Source organism: Theropithecus gelada, chromosome 14 (genome assembly GCF_003255815.1).
Source record: "Theropithecus gelada isolate Dixy chromosome 14, Tgel_1.0, whole genome shotgun sequence".
Classification (NCBI taxonomy): Eukaryota; Metazoa; Chordata; class Mammalia; order Primates; family Cercopithecidae; genus Theropithecus; species Theropithecus gelada.
In genome coordinates this window covers 116,039,496-116,058,981 of record NC_037682.1, presented here as the reverse complement: position 1 = coordinate 116,058,981, position 19,486 = coordinate 116,039,496, and the positions used below count along the sequence as shown (strand labels likewise).

General features: G+C 40.9%; 1 protein-coding gene across 7 annotated transcripts in view; it reads left to right on the top strand.

Annotated features, from left to right (window-relative positions):
• Positions 1–1,561: 1,561 nt before the first annotated feature.
• MSANTD2 (Myb/SANT DNA binding domain containing 2) overlaps positions 1,562–19,486 on the top strand; it is a 34,663-nt gene continuing 16,738 nt past the window's right edge. For 5 of the 7 annotated variants that reach the window (XR_003115760.1, XM_025358427.1, XM_025358422.1 and 2 more), the window contains exon 1: positions 1,562–2,868. Coding sequence is in view for 4 of the 7 variants with exons in the window: in XM_025358427.1 (XP_025214212.1) it covers positions 2,092–2,868 (777 nt within the window). In the remaining 3 variants the exon portion in view is untranslated. The remainder of the gene's footprint in view (positions 2,869–19,486) is intronic. The other 2 variants (XM_025358425.1, XM_025358423.1) reach the window with 1 other exon arrangement.

Sequence of the window (19,486 nt, the reverse complement as noted above, 5' to 3'; positions counted from 1 at the left end):
TAATAGGAGGAGGGTTTTTTTTGTTTGTTTTTGCTTTTTTTCCCAGACTTGTGGGGCAATGAGATAAGGTTAAAGTGGTAATTTAAAAACTCTTTGGAGGGCTGGGTGCAGTGGCTCATGCCTGTAATCCCAGCACTTTGGGAGGCTAAGATGGGGTATCACTTGAGTCCAGGAGTTCGAGACCAGCCCGGGCAACATGGTGAAAGCCCGTCTCTACAAAAAATACATAAATTAGCCAGGAGTGGTGGCACATACCTGTGGTCCCAGCCGCTTGGAAGGCTGAGGTGGGAGGATCGCTTGAGCCTGGGAGCAGAGGTTGCAGTGAGCTGAGATCACACTACTGCACTCCAGCCTGGGTGACAGAGTGGGAGACCCTGTCTCACATACACACATACAACTCTTTGGAATCTCTGATTTAGTATATGATTTAGGCACAACTCTCCCTTTCATACACAGCAAATACCTTATGACATTAAAAATTTTATCACTGGGCTGAATGAGAGTTAATTTTGATAGATGTTTCAGATTCTAATACAGTCCTCACACAATGTTTACTGTGAACCAGGCACCGTTCTAAGGACTTTACCTATATTAACTCAGTTCTCTCTACAATGCTGTGACGTAATCCTCATTTTATAGATGAAGAAAACAAGGTACTGAGAGCTTGGTTAAGTAACTTTGCTAAGGTCACAGAACTGGAATTTGAAGCCAGGCAATCTGACCTTAGAGTCCATATTAACTGAGGTGCTAGATTGCATATTTCTTTGGAAAAAAGGGAAGAGGACATCATCCATTCAGGAACTTCCTCAGGCTTCTTCTGTTAGCTTATAAAACTACGGTCGTATTTTCATATGACATACGAAGACAATTATCTCCTCCTCTACTTTATCCCTATTGCTTAATCCTTTGGCTTTTTAGTAACACCCAATGGTAGTCATTCTCTCCAGTGAGTCTCAGAGTTAAAAAATTTAGCTGGTCTCAATGACACATTGGACTTTGGGGACTCGGGGGCTCAGGGGTAAGGGGGGGTAGTGAGGGACAAAAGACTACACATTGGGTACAGTGTACATTGCTCAGGTGCACCAAAATCTCAGAAATCACCACTAAAAACCTTATTCATGTAACCAAACACCACTTGTTATCCCCAAAAATCGATTGAAATAAAACAATAATTTAAAAAAGCACATAACCCCCCCCAAACGTAGCTGACCTCAGCTTAAAAAAACCATACATTTGTTATTTTTAAAAATATTGCATAGTTTATTCGCATTCATTGGTCAGCATCCTCAGTTATGTTTGCTTTGAAAGAAAAATCTGCTGAGGTTTTTAAGTTAATGATCCAAGATATACAATTAAGATTTTCAGCTTTGAAAAATATGGAAATACGGTACAGCTGTGTACTGGATGTGGCGTGCTACTGTTAAGTTTCAGTACTTTAAGGAACGTTCAGGACTGACTAATACACTAATTCATTCCCAGAGGTCACTGAGCTGTCATAATTGACAGTGTTCCTTGAGTATGAAAAACGGGAAAACGATGCAACTTCCAAACGAGGGAGGATGGAGAATGGTATTGGAAAGTAACTGTTCTGCTGGGCTCAGGAGTTTTTACATGCTCAAGCTATAGACAACTGTACCAACACAATAAAGACTAATGTAATCTAACTATTCTACAAACGGTCACACCTACCCAGACTAACTGGAAAACTGTAGTTTATAACTGGAATTAAACAGTTGCTGTTCTTTAATTAATGAGATTGGGGTTCTTGAAAAGCTACAGCGTACGAACTCTATCTAACCTGGTCCACATCTGCTTTTTAAAGCCCTCCCCAGAACCGCTCTCCCTCCAGCCTTGGTGCCTTCCCAGATATACCCTCCAGAGGCTTCCGTGGTCCCCATCCTGGACGTCAGCCTCTGCACCTAGAGGCCGGCTTAGAGGGAAGACGGGCAGAGGCGGGGGAGACAGGAAAGAGAGAAGCGGTCAATTCCTCCTTAACTCCGGGCCCCCTCGCGGGCCTCACCCCTCCTCCCGGGGGCTGAGATTGGAGAGGAAGTGGGAAGGCTCCAATCTGTTCCTCACTCCAGCGCCCTCATGCCCCCACCCTTCTCTTCAGCTCGGGGCTTCGGCGCGCCTCGTCCCCGCCTTTCGCCCCGGGAGAGGAGCGGGCGGCGTGGGAGGGCTCGCGGAGAAAGGCCCAGGGGGGTAGACGACCTCACTCCGGCAGCCACATCCTCGGCAGCAGGGACCCGGAGCCATCCGCCCGCGGGCGAGCCAGGCCCGAGGGCAGCCCCGGAGACCGCGGTGGCCGGATGCGCGGGCGCGTCACTTCCGGGCGGTGCAGCGGCGGCCGCTTGGAAGATGGCTGCGCCCTGTGGCTCGGAGCTGCCCGCCAACTCGCCGCTAAAAATCCCGAAGATGGAGGTGCTCTCCCCGGCTTCTCCTGGTGGCCTGAGCGACGGAAATCCATCGCTGTCCGACCCTTCCACGCCTCGGGGTGCCTCCCCGCTCGGGCCGGGCAGTGCGGCGGGCTCGGGGGCAGCGGCGTCCGGGGGTCTCGGGCTGGGGCTGGGGGGCCGCAGCGCCGCCTCGTCCTCGGTCTCCTTCTCCCCTGGTGGCGGCGGTGGCGGGGCTGCGGCAGCCGCCGCCGCCGCTTGCCGGGGCATGTCGTGGACGCCGGCCGAGACGAACGCGCTCATCGCAGTGTGGGGCAACGAGCGGCTGGTGGAGGCGCGGTACCAGCAGCTGGAGGGAGCCGGCACGGTGTTCGGCAGCAAGGCCCCCGGGCCAGCCATGTACGAGCGCGTGTCCCGGGCCCTGGCCGAGCTGGGCTACGAGCGGACCCCGTCCCAGTGCCGGGAGCGCATCAAGGTAACCGGCCGCCCGGCCTGGGGCAGCGAACCAGAGGCAGAGAGAAGGCGGGGAAGCGGGCCTCGGGGGCAGGGGCCGGTCTGAGGGCAGGGCTCCCCTCCGGGGCCCGGTGGGCGATTCGCATCTCCTCCGCCTTTTTCTTCTCTCCCTGGGAAGGGGGCTTTTTCCAGATGGCCGCCAGCCCGTAGGTTTCCTGAGTTTGAAGTTGGGCGTGCCTGCCGCCGCCCCTCTTTCTTGCCAATTGAGGATGTTCCTGCGCTCTGAAGTTGGTAGTTTCTCATTGTGCGCCGTGCGGCAGTCCCCGTGCCGCGGGCGCCTCTTGCCCCCACCGCCGGGGCCCCTCGCTTTGTTTCAGGCGGAGGGGCTCCCAGGCAGAGGCTTACCGGCCAGGGCGGGATTGAGGAAGGGCAGAAGTGGGGGCATTGAGCCCCCAGTTTAGGAATATTTAATAAGTGGCCGTAGCGGAGCCCTAGAAAAAGCGCCTTGGGACGACTGGCCTTTGTGTCAGTCGCTTTGCTTCTATCTTGAGTTACGAAGGACGAGTAAGACTACAGATGCTTTGGAGAATTGGAAAGGCTTGATTGTAGCCAGATTGTGTATTGTTACCGTGGAGTTAGTGGACACCATCAAAGTTAGCTTGGCCAAGAGTTGGTCTGGAATTTGGATTGTCGATGCCTCCAGAGTTAAGATTGGCTTGAGGCCCTGCGGTTTCTTAGGAAGCTCCTTCAGGAAAGCCAGTTTTTCCCTGCTTCAGTTACTGTGCCGGATGTGGTGACAAGTAGAACTCTCAGTGTGCATCTGGCCATCCTTGTGTACCTGCATGTTTAAATGCAGAGGCTTAATTTGGGCTAGAAATCTTAGCCAGTTTAAGATTTTGCTACTACTACTGACTAGGCGTTCATATTTGTATTATTGGCAGATAAGGAGTTGTATTTTAGTTAAGCTCATTTCCTCATTGTAGTGGCTGCTAAAAAGATTGTGGTAGGATTCTCCCAGGTTTTACTGAACTGCTTATACTACTTAGTCCTATTATCTGTGCACTTCTTTTCTGATACAGCTGGCACTTTTTCTGGGAACTTCTTGAGGGGGGATAAAAGCCACCAAGAACAATCATAAATAAGAATGATCACACTAAAGAACAAGAATAAAGTCTAATAGGCGCAATCATGAGTTAGAGTAAGCTAAAGGAGGGAAATTGCACCAAAGTTCTCCAGGTCTTGGCTCCAGTAGTATTCCTTTAGGGATGTTGTTGCTTAGAAAACTTGGTCCAGAAACTAAGATATTTAAAACCTTCTATTGTTCAAGCAATTTGCCACGCATTAATTACTCCATTACTAATTTAAATTAGTGTATTTGATAACATGTATCTTTGGGACTTAAGCTCTCTCTTTTTTTTGACAAGGACATTAAAGTAGTAGCTAACAGGACAAGGCTACTCTTCTCTGAATCTCATTTGTTCTATTCAAAGTCATTAAGGTTAAATATTAACTTTTATTTATGTATATTTAGAGACAGGATCTCCCTCTCTTGACCAAGCTGAAGTCCTCCTGGGCTCAGACTCTCCCTTTCTTGCCCAACCTGAAGAACTCCTGGGCTCGAACAATCCTCCCCAGTAGCAAGGACTACAGGCATGCCCCACCACACCTGGCTCCTTAAAAAAATTTTTTTTCTTTTTTTAGAGACAGGGTCTTCTACGTTGCTCAGGCTGGTTTTAGTTCCCTGGTCTCAAGCTGTCCTGCCTCAGTCTCCCAAAGCACTAGGATTACAGGCGTGAGCCACTGTGCCCAGCCAAGGTTTAATTTTTGGGAGAGTTTTTGTACTGTCTTGGTTAGCGTGTATCCATGACCTTTTCTTGAGTTAGAAGTGCACTTTAGGCATTTTAAACTGTTTTAGCTCAATTAATTTCTGTCCGTAGAAACTTCCCAATCACACAGAAAAAGTGTGTTGTGAAAACGTCACTGAATATAAATCTCTCCATAAAACTGTTTCTCAACCAGGGAGTATCTAATTGGGTTGTTTCATTGTCCAGTTATGAGAAGGATAACTTAAAGCAAGAAAAAGAGATTTATCTTACTTGAATAATTTTGAATAATTTTTAAAAGAGGATCGACTTACCTGTGTCCAGACAGGTAAAACCAAGTTGACCTCAAGCTCTTAGGATATTTTGAGAATGTGCTGATGAGTATGGGTTCTCTGATCCATTGTAGCTGTTAACAAGGAGGGCAGATAACTGTTTTGTGTTTTAAAGTGCTCTACTCTTTATGTGATTTCAATCAACCCAGACTTTTTCATTAGTAAGTTTTCATTAGTTGAGTTTTCCTGCCAGATTGATAAGCTAAGGACAGGTTCTGGTCTCTCTTATTCACTGCTGTACTAGCATATAGTAGACACTACATTTTTTGAATTTGTTTTAAGTTTATTTTTAATGGAGACAGGGCTTTGCTCTGTTGCCTAAGCTGGAGTGCAGTAGTGTGATCATAGCTCACTGCAGCCTTGAACTCCTGGACCTAAGTGGTCTTCCCATCTCAGCTTCCTGAGTAGCTAGGACTATAGGCATTTACTACCACGCCCAGCTAATTTTTGAATTGTGTATTTTTATTTTTTTAGAAACAGGATCTCACTGTGTTGCCTAGACTGGTCTCAAACTGCTAGGATCAAGTGATCCTCCTGCCTTGGCCTCCCAAAGTGCTGGGATTATAGGCGATAGCCACCACACCCGGCCTTATTTAATTAATTCACCAAATGAAGTCTAGAAAGAGAATTTTGGAAAATATAAAAATCTGCAGCAGTATTATTCAATAATACTGCTGTTTAACGCAAAAACAGACTCTGGAACCCAGTCTGAAGAATACTGCATTTGAGGAGATTTCGTGTGAATGTAATTTTCAGCACAGAAGCAAATGTGGTCACTGAAATCATATTCCTACACAATTATGAAGTGGATGTTCAAGTAACTCAAGATTATGCTCATGAAAATAAAACTACTACCTTAAAATCTCAGAGAATCTCACACCTCTGAAAACAAGTCATTAGATCCCAGTTTCAGAAATGCAGATTTAAAACAAGTAGTTCAAAAATCTTTCACTTTGTTGTGTTGATGAGTACTACAAAAAGAAACTTAGTAATACTTTTTGCTTTAGATTTTACAAAATAGAAACAAAGTAGTAAGATGTGGAAAAGGAAAAGGAAAAGGAGAAACTTCTTATGCAGACTGAAGTACAGGTGAACTCAATGTCAGAGGCTCACAGAGAAGGAATATGTGTGAATCAATTACATTTGTGGTCTAATATATTTGAAATTCCTGTCAAAAATTCAGTTATGAGCTGGGTACAGTAGCGCTTCCCTGTTGTCCCAGCTACTTTAGAGGGTGAGGTGGGAGGATCGCTTGAGCTTATGAATTTGAGGGTGCAGTGTGCCAGATCGTAGTACCTGTAAATAACCACTGTTCTCCAGCTTGGGCAACATAGTGAGACCTGGTCTCTTAAAAAAAAAGAATTCAACTGTGAAACCCAGTAAATAATTTCTTCTAACTTTAAAAGGAAGAGATATATAGCAACTTTAATTTTTCCATGCAAACCTTCCTTTAGTCAGATAATTTCTGATTAGCAGCCTTCCTCACACTATATAAAGGATCAGGAAGCTGAGTCTTATTGCACCCTTTTCTGACCACCTTCCTGAATCACCTTAAAGCATGTCACTTACCTTCTCTGAACTGTGCCCTGGTCCTCTTATCTATACAGTAAAAGTACTAAAATTATAAATAGTGAAATTGAATTAGTAATTTAACTCTTGGATTTTGAGACTAACATCCTACTTTTTAATACTGTCTGAATGAACATATTTCTAAGCACACAAGATTTTAATTTACAGTCAGATATAAACATTTGTTTATTGCTGCAAAGTTTGATTTTGATGTCTGTCATCTTATTGGTATTTGCTCTGTCGTTTGGGTAAAACGGATGTATTTGACACTGCCTTACTACATAGATTGTTTATCTTGAAGTTTTGTTGCATTTTTGTTTGTTTGCAGCGGAAAATTTGTCTGCTAACAATTCCAGCCCAATTTTGAAGTCAGATACACAAATCTAGGTAGTTTTTTGTCTAGTGATTGCATGATTTTTCTCTTTTACTATAGGCCTTTTCTTCATATCTCCAGTCACCAAATACTTAAGTACTTACTATGTGGAGGGCTGTCTGCTAGGTGTTAGGATGAATAAAAGAACTGTAGCTTTAAAAATAAAAGTAAATAAAGAAAAGAAGTATAATATACAATTCCTGTAGCCCAAGAGCATAAAATCCAGTTGAAGCTTGTATACATACATCAATGAGTCAAAAAGCTGGACAGGACAACACAAGGGATGGAATGCAAGGCGGTACTTGATTTAGTGTTATTTGCCTAAAGCAGACTATAAGCGTAATGACTTCAAAGGAGGGGGCAATCTCATCGCTGGCCATACTGTAGTAGTTGAAAGACCTATCTAGACTTGGAATTCATGAAAGCATTCACTCTGAGCCAGATGCTACATTCACACTTCAGTCGGTTAATCTGATGCACTGCAAAACTCATTCTCAAGTCCCATATTTTTGGGTGTTCTCCAGAAATTTGCCTCTTGAATGTTGGCTTTATGTCTTTGAAACAGATGTGTACTTCTAGCTGTGCCTCAAGATGAAATGCAGGGTGATTGTATGTGACCTAAAAAATTTGCCTTTTCTGAATCAGTGCTGGTCGCTTATCAGACAAATTTTAAAATGGTAAAAGAGGTCGGGCATGGTGGTTCATGCCTGTAATCCCAGTACTTTGGGAGGCTGAGGTGGGCAGATCATGTGAGCTCAGGAGTTGGAGACCAGCGTGGACAACATGGTGAAACCTGTCTCTACCAAAAATACAAAGAATTAGCCGGGCGTGGTGGCACACACTTGTAGTTATAACTCCTGAGGAGGCTGAAGTGGGAGGATCACTTGAGCTTGGGAGGTGGAGGTTGCAGAGCCAAGATTGCGCCACTGAACTTCAGCCTGGGTGACAGAGTGAGACCCTGTCTCAAAATACATAAATAATAAATAAAAGATAAAAGAGCCTTCTGCTCAGAAAACAAAATGATTAATTTTCTAGCGACATTGCTTAGATTTATTCATTAGTAATTGTCATCATCTTTGGAGCAAATTTTGTACTTTAACAGGAAAATCACCATATAATGTATTTGGTCTTTCATTTTAGCTCTGAAGCCTTGCAATTATTTATTTGTAAGAACCAACAGGGCAAAGATAACTAACTTGGAGCAAAAAGCTACCATTGTCTCTGATAAGCATTTTAATGACTCTGCGCATCTCTGAGGACTTCTTTTTCGTGTTTGCAGACAAGACATTTCTTCTGCCTTCTCATTGAAAGATTTCTAAGAAATATGATAAGCTACTCAAATAGTTCGTAAGAAAGATTTAGATTTATTTTCCGTTATTTTTGATATATTTAGTCTCTGTTGTTACCCTCCCAATGTTATCTGAACTCTCGTGCCTTCCAGTTTGCTTATCTGCTTATGAATTTGACAGAGGCTTGATGTGTATCCTCAAAGAATAGACCATCTCTGACTACCAGTCATATGCTTATACTTAAACTTTCAGTTTTAGAAGGAAAGGAGCTAACAAGCACATGTTAAAACTGTGAATGAGTAGGATTCTGGGTTTATTTTCTGGCATTTTTGGAAATACAGTGAAGGGTGGAGTTAAATATTCTGGTTACTTCATTAAGAGGATATGTTAAAGGAAAAAATAATTTAGAAAGCATGTAGTACGAACAGTACTGTTCCATAAAATTTTGTAGTGATGGAAATATTCTCTGTCTACCTCAGTTCAGTATGATAGCCACTGGTCACAGGTGGCTGTTCAGCCCTTAAAATGTGAGGCATTGTGCCTGAGAAACATAATCTTAAATTATATTTAATTAATTCAATTTTAAATTATAAATAGGCGTAATGTGACTAGTGGCTACCATATTGAACAGTGTCAGGTAAAAAGTTGTTATTCACAGTATTAAATTCATCTTTGTAAAAGGATTCTTGTGGCCACCTACTCAAACCTCTAGGGGGAGCTCAAGGTTCCTTCTTGACTTTTCTGTCACTTTACCCCTGTGTAGGAGGAACCTTGATAAAAGTCAAGAAAAATGGCCTGCCATTCCAGGAGGTGCCAGGAGTAAAAGTCTTATAACTTCAACTCACTGGGGCAAACAGTGCGTATTTTAGGTTCCCTAGGTGAGCCCTGTCCAGTAGAATTGACTGTGACGGTGGAAGTGTTCTGAATTTGCACTGTCCAGTACGGCATTACTAGCCACAGGTGGCTACTGAGGACTTGAAATGTGGCTAACGTGTGACTGCAAAATTGAATTTTAATTTTATCTAATTTACATTTAAATAGCCACCTGTGGCTAGTGACTGTTTTTTTTGGCCAGAACAGCTTTTGAATAATGAGTATTCAAACTTTTTGCTTGTGTACTCCCAAAAGACTTTGAAATCCGTGTATCCTCTGGAAGATTTTTAAGCTGACATTAAAATTTTTTCATCATGTGTTTGGAAATCTATAGGAAGTTAGCAGGACATAGAAAATGTTAAGTCTGGTGTGAGATGACTATGATGAGAATTGGCGATAAAATGTACTGAATAGCAAACTGAATCTGAAAAATACACATTAAATCATTATTTGTGAGTTTTATCAACTGTCTCTTGAAAATTTTGGTGTTAAGGAAATACTCAAGTTACATTTAAAAGAAACAATATCACTAGCCTATATTGTTTTGGTTATTCTAAATTCAGGGGCCAGGATTGATAAACAATATAAATAAGAGGGGGAATGACAGGAATCCCTAAGGTTTCAAATTGCCTCCATCAGTTATTAAAGGAGGCTACCCCAGTTAAATACTGCTGCTTTAGAACTCAGTATCTTTTTGATATCTTTCTTGGCTGATGCAGCGGTGCTGGGCTCCTGAATTCCCTTGCCATTAGAAAGCCAGAGGAAAACAGGAGAAGGTTACAGGGGAAAGTGTGGGGCTTAACTCTTGGCTAAAGTTCAGGTATCTGGCAGGGGGTGGGGGGGCGGGATTTAGGTATTTTGCTCATTCCCTGTCATCAGATTCAACTGACGGATTCATCACAAGGTTTCTTTAAATGCTAAGGTCTGAAATAAGTTCTTTATTTTTTTCATTATTCATCAACAGATATTTGAGTGCCTACTGCAGTAGGTCCGAGAATTACGGTAGTATACCATCACCTTCAAGATGTCCGTCTTCTAATAAAGGAGTCAGATTACTAAAGAATAAATTACAATATTGTGAGCAAGGTCTTGTGTGTCATGTTAATGTTATGCTCATGGTGCTATAGGAGCACACACATCCTAGGCTTTCAAAAGGTGGATCCTGAAGATGAAGGTGGACTCAAAGGTAGATGAATAGTTGGTATAAAAGCTCAGAGGCAGCATAACCTAGAATAGTGCAAACTGCAAATATAGTGAGATATACTTACCAAAGAATGTAAAACTGGAAGTCTCCAAACAGTCATATACTTTCAAAAATCTTTAAGTGTTCAGCTGTTTAAAAAGTCATGCTTTTCAATTGAAGAATAATTTACCAGTATTGCATGGCACGTGGTGAAAGAGTGATGTAGGAGTCATAAATGATGCCTTGATGGTGTCATAACCACGTAGAATGGTGGAGCCAGTAGTTTTGGGATGACATTGTAGTGAACATACCAATTCCAGGTCATTTATATGTTGTGATGAGTAACAACTTTTTCATGGCGTTGAATTGCAGTTGAGTAAATATCCATTATGTATCTCATTTCTTAATTTGTATGCTAGAAAGTAAACCCAAAGCAGTGCATCTTTTTTTGACCACAGTTCGCAGGAAGAAGAAATATATTTTATCCTGGGACCTGGTAGTCGCATAACATGTATGTATAACTGAAACAAATTTCACAAAACAGTGGTTATAACCAACACTTACATAGTATTTTCTGTGTGCCATGCACTATTCTAAGTGCTTTGTAAATGTTAACTTAATCCACATAATGGCACTATACTTAACTACATGTAATGTGCTCTGATATGTTCTGTTCTAGTTGAAGGCAGACACTCCAGCTGTAGAGCCTGTTTCAAAACAGTATACACATGTGAATGCACCTAACACAATACCTGCCCTGGCAGGGCATCTTTCTCTGCCCCCATCCTCCCCACACCCTCCTCCTCCTCCCCAGTGCTTGTCAGCATTGGCTCCCCTTTTCACCCCAGTCCCTGTGGTACCTCCCATCTTTCCCCTTCCCCAGCCACAGCCTTGGCTGTCTCCAAAAACGCCCTCACCAAATGCTGGTGCAAAGAAAGTCTGGAAGGATGGGAGCCGCCATCCTTTTGACCAAGGTGGTCACAACTTGCTAAAATTAATTGTGCAACCCACTAATGGGCCATAAGCTACAGTTAAAAGAGGACTAGAAGATAATACAGTGAGATCAATATTTATTTTTTCATTCGTTGTGTTCTTTTAGACTTAAGATATTGAAACTCCAGAAACATTGATTTGCAACGGCTCCTGTCCTAGATATTCTGGTGAAATTATATTATGTAGTTTTAGATAGATGTAGTTTGAGCCTAGGGTTTGAGATAAAGGGTGAAGCAGGGGAGTGGGAAGTAGTAAGAAATGAGACTGGAGACTTAAATAAGAGGTCAGGTGATGTGCTAAAGTGCTTGGACTTTATTCTCATCATCAAAGGATTTTAAGCCAGGCAATGACATGGTTAGTCTTAAATTTTAAAACAGTCACTGACTGTAATGTGGAGAATCAAAAGGGTAAGACTGGAAGCACAAAGGTCGTTTAGAGGCTTCTTGCAGCAAGCTAGATGGAAAGTGAAATAAAGCAGTGGTAATGACGATGGAGACACAAGAATAAATTTCATATACATCAAAACCAAGGACCTGTTCGAAGAATCTGGGAATTTTAATTTCCAGAATTTGTTAGATCCTAACCTGTGAGACAGCTCAGTATCTACTTCTCTACCAACTTACACAGAGGATTCTTGGCTGCGGTCATCAAAGACCATAACAATATTTCATAGCTGAAGTTTTTAGGCTTGATTTCTAAGAACCCAAGGAAAACCAACTACAATACCGAATGAAGACAGTCCTGTCCGTATGGCCTCTAGCATATAGTCTCTACAGACTTCAGTTCTGCTTCCCAGTCTTCAGAAGTGATTATCCTGCTTTCCCCCCCACTTTTTCACAATATTACCGGAGAGTAAGAAGTAAAATTCAGATCCAGTATTTCAAATGTTAAGTGTCATGTAGATAGATACCTGGATTTGTGCTCCTAGTGTTTCGTTAATATAGAACCAGCAGTTTTTTTCTGTGGAAAATTGTATCTGTGTAATGTTAAAACAAATGAAATAAAATAGGAAGAAAAAGTTTTGAGTTTCAAAAACCACAGACCAGTACTCTAAAGAACTTTTTAAAACAATTAACTGTTAGGATTGCAGTTATGACCAGATATTATTTAATTCTGTTTCTGATGTGGGGTTCCTCCACTGTGTTCTGTGTGCTATTAATATTTACCGTTGCGGAAGCTTCATTCGGTGTTGAAAATGAATGCTTAGTGGATCTGTGCCTTCTATGCATATGTTACAAATTATCTGGAGTTCATAATCAATGCAGAGTTCCCCTCCCCTCCGATTGTTCTAAATAATTGAAAGATGTCTGCTGTGGAAAAAGGCATGTGTTTAAATCTGTATAATTCTCAACTATTTTTAGTTGGGAAAAGTCCTTGAAAGCCAATGGAAATACTTTTTTTTTTTTCTTGGCACTGATCAAGTGAGTGTTACCTTTTCACTTAGTAGGATGTGTTGTTACTCTAGTAAAATACAAACCTGTGTTTATTCTCAGGTATTTTAGAAATAACAGCCATCATTTTATTTTATGTGTGTGTTCTTGGCTGTATTCATAAATTATATATTTTGGGCTATCAAATATTACTTCATTCAATATAAATAACAGTAGTAGAAGTTGTTTACTTAGATATGCTTTCTAGTTGCATTTTCTCAGCCTATGTAAGACTACTTTGTTGTAATAGCTTTTGAAATTTACACTACTGTCTCTACTATCTTCAGATTACTTGATTCAAATAAACCAATTATGTTTGTAATTGATATTAATAAAACCAGAATAAAAGTTCATATGTACCCAAAACTGCTTTTATTATTTTTTTAATTTGCAAATATTTTTCTCTAAAGGGAAATAGCTGGTTTATAATTTAGAGAGAATAGGATAGGTCAAAAAGCACTTCAACCTAATACTTGGTATCTCCACTACCTGTATACCATCTTAAGGAATTTTCCATTAATTCATTCGACAAAAATGTATTGCACCCCATTTACATGTTAGGCATTGATTTGGGCTCTGGGAATACTTTGGTGAACAAAACTGACACAAAAAACCCTGCCTTCAAAGAGCTTACATTTTGGTAGAAAATAATGTGATATTTAAAATACGTAATTAAGCAATTAACACAGTTAGGGAAAAAGATCCTCAAATATGATATTCCTTGATAAATCCTTGAAGTTGAGCTCTATACCTCTCATCATGCTTATGAAAGAAGTTCATTTGCTATTGTTTTATTAAGAATGATTTACATGATTTGATATCATTCCTTTGTCTTGTGTATATCCAGTTGTCATTGAGGTTTGTACCACCAAGCAGCAAAGTGCTACATTGTAACTCATTCAACCATCAGTTCATGAGCATCTGCTATTGTGCCAGGCATTATGTGGAGCCCTAAAGAGTCAGTCTTAAGCAAAACCAGGAGAGATCCCTTCTCTGTTGTACAGTTTAGAAAAGGAGGCGGAGCTTGCAGTGAGCCGAGATCGCGCCACTGCACTCCAGCCTGGGCGACAGAGTGAGACTCCGTCTCAAAAAAATAAAAAAATAAAAAAAAAAAGAAAACATGGCTAATAGTTGGGCCTTGAGCAATCAGAGTTGTGCCAATTTTAGAACAGTACAATTACTTTTTTCCTTATATAAGTAATATAAGCACACTATAAAATTAAAAGGAAAAATCAGGAAAAAAATGCTAACTTCTTCACTGCAGTGTAACCATATATCCATGAAACCTTTTGTTATTTTCCAAGAAACAGTAGTGGTAAGTCTGATTTTAATTCCAGTAAATTTCTATGCACCAAAAAAGGAATGAAAGATCTACATGCTTTTTATTTTGTTTAACTCCAAGAGCATTTGTGGGTTATGCATATTTCTATTCATGCTGAATTTTGCCTGCCTTCTGCTTCTTGTAAACAGGTTGCCCAGTGAGTGAGGCCTCATCCTCACTCTGTATGGGTAGTTAGGATTCCTTTTTCCCCGTTGGTTTATATGTCAATGTGTTAGTCACCATATTCTTGCCAAGATTATAAATCTTTCAAAATGATTAATTAATTGGCTTTGTTTTTTCTTTTTTTTTTTTGAGACAGGGTCTCGTTCTGTTGCCCAGGCTAGAGTGCAGCGGCACCATCATGGTTTACTGCAGCCTCAACCTCCCCAGGCTCACGTGATCCTTGCACCTCAGCCTCCTGGTAGCTGGGCCTACAGGCATGCGGCACCAAGCCCAGATAATTGTATTTTTTTGTAGAGATGGGTTTTTACCATGTTGCCCGGGCTGGTCTCTTAACTCCTGGGCTCAGGCAGTCTGCCCACCTTGGCCTCTGAAAGTGCTGAGAGCCACTGCCCCCAGCACTAATTGGCTTTTATCTATAAAAGAAGAACTGAGAAAAAAGTCAAACTATGGCAGTATAGCCAGATGTTTGTGAAACTCAAATAATGTATGGGCAAAAAGATGTTTATTTACATAGGTACTCCTAGATATAAACTGCTTTTACCTATAGAGTTCACATGTTAATACAAACAGTTGTGTGAAATACTTTGAATAAAATGAAAAATCAAAAAAGTCTTTGAGACCAGCCTGGTCAGTATGGTGAAACCCCGTATCTACTAAAAATACAAAAATTAGCAGGGCTTGGTGGTGCACGCCTATAGTCCCAGCTACTTGGGAGGCTGAGGTAGAACAATAGCTTGAACCCAGGAAGGGGAGGTTGCAGTTAGCCGAGATTGCGCCACTGCACTCCATCCAGCCTGGGCGACAGCAAGACTCCGTCTCCGAAACAAAAAAACCTCAAGCTGGCATTCGTTTAATGATGCTTTAGATGATGTGGTTTAGCTGAAGCTTGCTTTTCGCGACATGGCTCTGACACTGATTGTTAGGGTAAGGGTTCTTTTGAGTATGTTACTCCTACGTGTTACTCCTACCCATGTTGCGCCTCGTGATACCACACTTTGCTGCACTACTTTACTTGAACTAACCTCAATTCATAAGGCCCCTTGGTCTCCATATGGTGTGACTGTATCATTTTTGTAATAATTATAATAATAATGCAAATATTTACTGAGTGCAAGCAATTAAGCAGACACTCTTAAATGCTGTGTTTTCTCATTTAATACAGCAAATCTATGATGGAGGTAGTGTTACCAGCCCCACCATATAGATGAAGAAATTAAGGCACAGAGAGATTAATTTGTCACAAAGCTTGCAGGCAGTGACACTAGACTAAGCAGTGTTTCTCTGGAAACCATGCTCTTCTTAACCACTTGCTTATATCACCTCCTTCCGAATCAGCCCATGTTTATTAAATTTTGACAATTGAAGTCATGTTTTTGGCAACAATGTGATTATCAACAGTCATAAATACAGTACCAAAATCATATAGTAACACCTAGATGGACAGCATTATGCTGATATTTCTTGTCATTGAAATGAAAAGAATTTTTTAAATTCTTGGAGATAATTTATGGTTTCCTAAGATCAGAAACACAATGAGATCTGGAAGTCCTAAGGAAGAATTTAAAATAAGTATTGAAACCTAGTAAGTAAGACTTAATTGTAGAAGATTCATTCAGTCATTCGTTCAAGATCTCAGATAAATGATGGCATTTATTGGATGACCAACTCCTCCAAAAAGAAGTAAGTTTGAATTATACAAGCAGAAACACAATGTAGAATTACTTTTTGACAGTAAAAGCAGGTAAGGATGTGGCTTATCAAAGGAGGCTATGGAATATCCACCACCTTATGCCTGCCATTGTTTACCTAATGTGTAAATGGTTTGTATACTTCCTAGAGATAGATGATGGGGATGAGATGGACTGCTTTTTCGTATGTGATATACCAAACAAAACGTATCAGCATATTGAGAAAGCTAAAAGTAGAATGAAGAAATAAGAAAACAGAGAATGCCAGTTTGGTGTGGTGGTGCACGCCTATAGTCCCACCTACTCAGGAGACTGAGGCAGGAGGATCACTTGAGCCCAGGAGTTTGAGGCTGTTGTGCATAATGATTGCCCCTGCAAATAGTCACTGCACTCCAGCCTGGGCAACACAGACCCCATATTAAAAAAAAGAAGAAAGAAAAGAAGAAAAGAAATCAGGATGCAGGGCAAATAGCAGTAACCTAGGTAAATATGTTTGCTTAAACTAAATATTAAAATGATCTATGAGCTTCCTGGCAACTGTGGCAAAAAGTAAATACAGTGCCTTGCCATAATTTTCAGTGTCTTCTGAAGAGAAGTATACCAGGTCTTAGTTTTGAAACCAAAGATGAACTTGCATTAAGGACACTGAAAGTGATTTCGGATAAGCTCTTAACCTTTCTCTGTCTTATTTTCTTGTCTGTAAAATAGGGGTACACCATATATCTCTTAATATATATGTAATGTGATACCCAGATCCCTCTTCCAGGAATGAGATGCTAGTCCCCCCCTAGCTGTCTGGAATGCTGGCTGCTGGTGGCTTCTGGTTGATTTCTTCAGAATTTCACTCTGCCCAAGGGAACTGTCTCACCCAAGATGAGACCCCCACTCTCTGGTGGCAGCCTGAATCCAATAACTGGTCAGTGCTGAAATACAAAGGTCCAGCCTCCTTGCCTCAGTTCGGTATAACTCTGAAGGATAAGCTGAGTTCCATACCTCATTTTAGGATTAGCAGAGGCTGCTGTTGCAACTCTGTCTACTTTAACTTCTTTCTGTGCCCAGCCCTGCTTCTCAGTCTCTCACATGCATGGTTCCCAAGAGCCTTCCCCAGCAAACCTGCACAGTCTCCTCAGACTGTTTCCTGGGACACTGTCTGTTAACATTATTGTTAAGTGGGAATGATGATGTAAATTGCTTAGCCCAAATCTCAGCACACAGTTAGCACTCAGGAAATGGCAGCTATGATTTACCTTCATTACATGGCACGTTGAGCCACGTAAGGAAAATGTTTGGTTTTTGTAGAAGGTACAGAGATATTTTTTCATGTGGCTGTTTCTCTTAGCAATCTTCATAAAGCTAAGAATAGAATATAAAAATTCTACCAAATGAGCTATAAAAATAGTTATGATTGCCTGAATTTATTTCTAACAACTTCCTAAATAAGTTCAGGTCACCCAGGATAGTTGCTTATAATAAAACATGCTTATTTTCAGATTTTTCTTAGAAAGGATATGTGTCAGGATATGAAGATGTGTTCTTTTCGTACATTGATGACCTGTAGTTTACACTGTGTAAATGCAAAAAAATATATATTTTTTGAATGTTTACATTTTCACAAGTAAATGAATCTGGATTTAATGTTCGTACCCAGAGGTCTTGAGGGAAGATTTCAGATAACCTTAGTTTTTGTATGATTTTATCTGCCTGTCAGGATTCTTTTTCTCATAACCAAATGTGTAAAATTTACTAACGGAAACATCTCTATTATAGGTTATCTTTACACTATAGATGGTAGTTTTTAGTAAGAAAATAACAACAGAACTGAGAGAATCACATGGTCAACAGATGAAAGGAATAAAGTGGCCTACTGCTTCAGGGGAAGCCTGCTCTGCACAGTCTCCCTTTTAAACATTGGTCTCATGAATGGAAACACCTTCGTATTTGGGAAGCAATACGATGTTGTAATGGTAAAGCTGTGTGCGGATTTTTGAGGTGGCGGGGGGGTTTTAATTTTTAGACGTGGTTGTCCATGGAATAATTAGTTCGTAGTGGAGGTTGTTTGGGAGTACTTTAACAAAGGCTGGTTCTCCCCGGCTATGCCAGAAATATTTTAGATAATTTTCTTGAATGTGTTTTAGATATCACATGCTAATAAAAGTATCATTTTTAGTGTATCTGAATACCTCTTTGATGGAGTCCCCCAAGGTGTGAACTGAGAAAAAGATTCAAAGAGGTGCTGACATAGCAACTTCAGAGGTGATGTAGGAGGTCAAATGAAAATAACCTCTAATCCCAGTCAGTTCTTTGCCAACAACTGATTTTTTTTTTTTTTTCCCCCTTTCAGGTGAGGAGGAAGTTCTAGACAAATAGTGTTATCTGCTATCTTTGGTGACTGTAGCTACCTGTTGCTGCTTATATACTGAAATAGTTCAGTATACCCTACTTTTTTGACCTGTATTGTTCTAAATAGAAAAGCACTTGAGAATTCCATGTCTTGAAGGATTCTTGTACCCTAAAGAAGCCCTTATACATGAACATGCATGCTAGGTGTGACTTTCATCTGAGATCATTGTATGAGTGTCCGTGAGAAGCACACATAGCGCAGGGTCAGAAGCTTTATGGTTACATGGATTGAGTTCCTTGAGTCATGGAAGCTGTTTGTTTTTAACAATTAGTATTGTCCTTCTTTAGGGTTTTTTTCTTAGCAATCTGAATGGGCATGACCCTCAGCTGCTAGCATGAAGGAATCTAGAAAACTTAGAACTTGATATTCATTGACAATCAACATTTCCTGAATTTTATATTTTTTAAAAATGTTGTTTTTACTTTCTTTTATTTTTTATTTTTATTTTTATTTTTTGAGACAGAGTCTCACTCTGTCACTCAGGCTGGAGTGCAGTGGCACAGTCTTAGCTCACTGCAACCTCTCTCTCCTGGGTTCAAGCAATTCTCATGCCTCAGCCTCCCGAGTAGCTGGGACTACAGGTTTGCATCACCACACTCAGCTAATTTTTGTATTTTTAGTAGAGACAGGGTTTCTCCTGTTGACCAGGCTGGTCTGGAACTCCTGGCCTCAAGTGATCTGCCTGCCTTGGCCTCCCAAAGTGCTGGGATTATAGGCTTAAGCCACTGCACCTGGCCCTGAGTTATTAATATATATTCCAGGCAAGAATCTCTTCTCATGGAGGCAGTACTGACCAGTTACAAACACAAAGTGAGTGAGTCGTTGATAGCCAGATTCAGAATGGAGTGCAAGCTGATAGGATTCAATCCTGGACAGTTCCCCACAAAGACTGAGGCTCCAGAGAGGTAAGATCTGTTTGTGGCGGTCATTCTGTTTGACCTTATTAAAATCAGGAAACAATCAAGTCTTTCCGCCTTCCTGTCTTTGACAGAACTATCTTATATTCTTGAATATTTCACTTGCTTGTTTACTTTGTAAGGCATAAGAAAAAATTTAGACAGGGCTGCAGAGCTCCCTTTGGCACGTGCCCTGCCCACCCAAAGAAAGCTGTAACAACAAGAATGATAGATATTTTTTTAAAAACCTTGCCCAGCTATTTTCAAAAAGTTTCAGGAGCCCTGC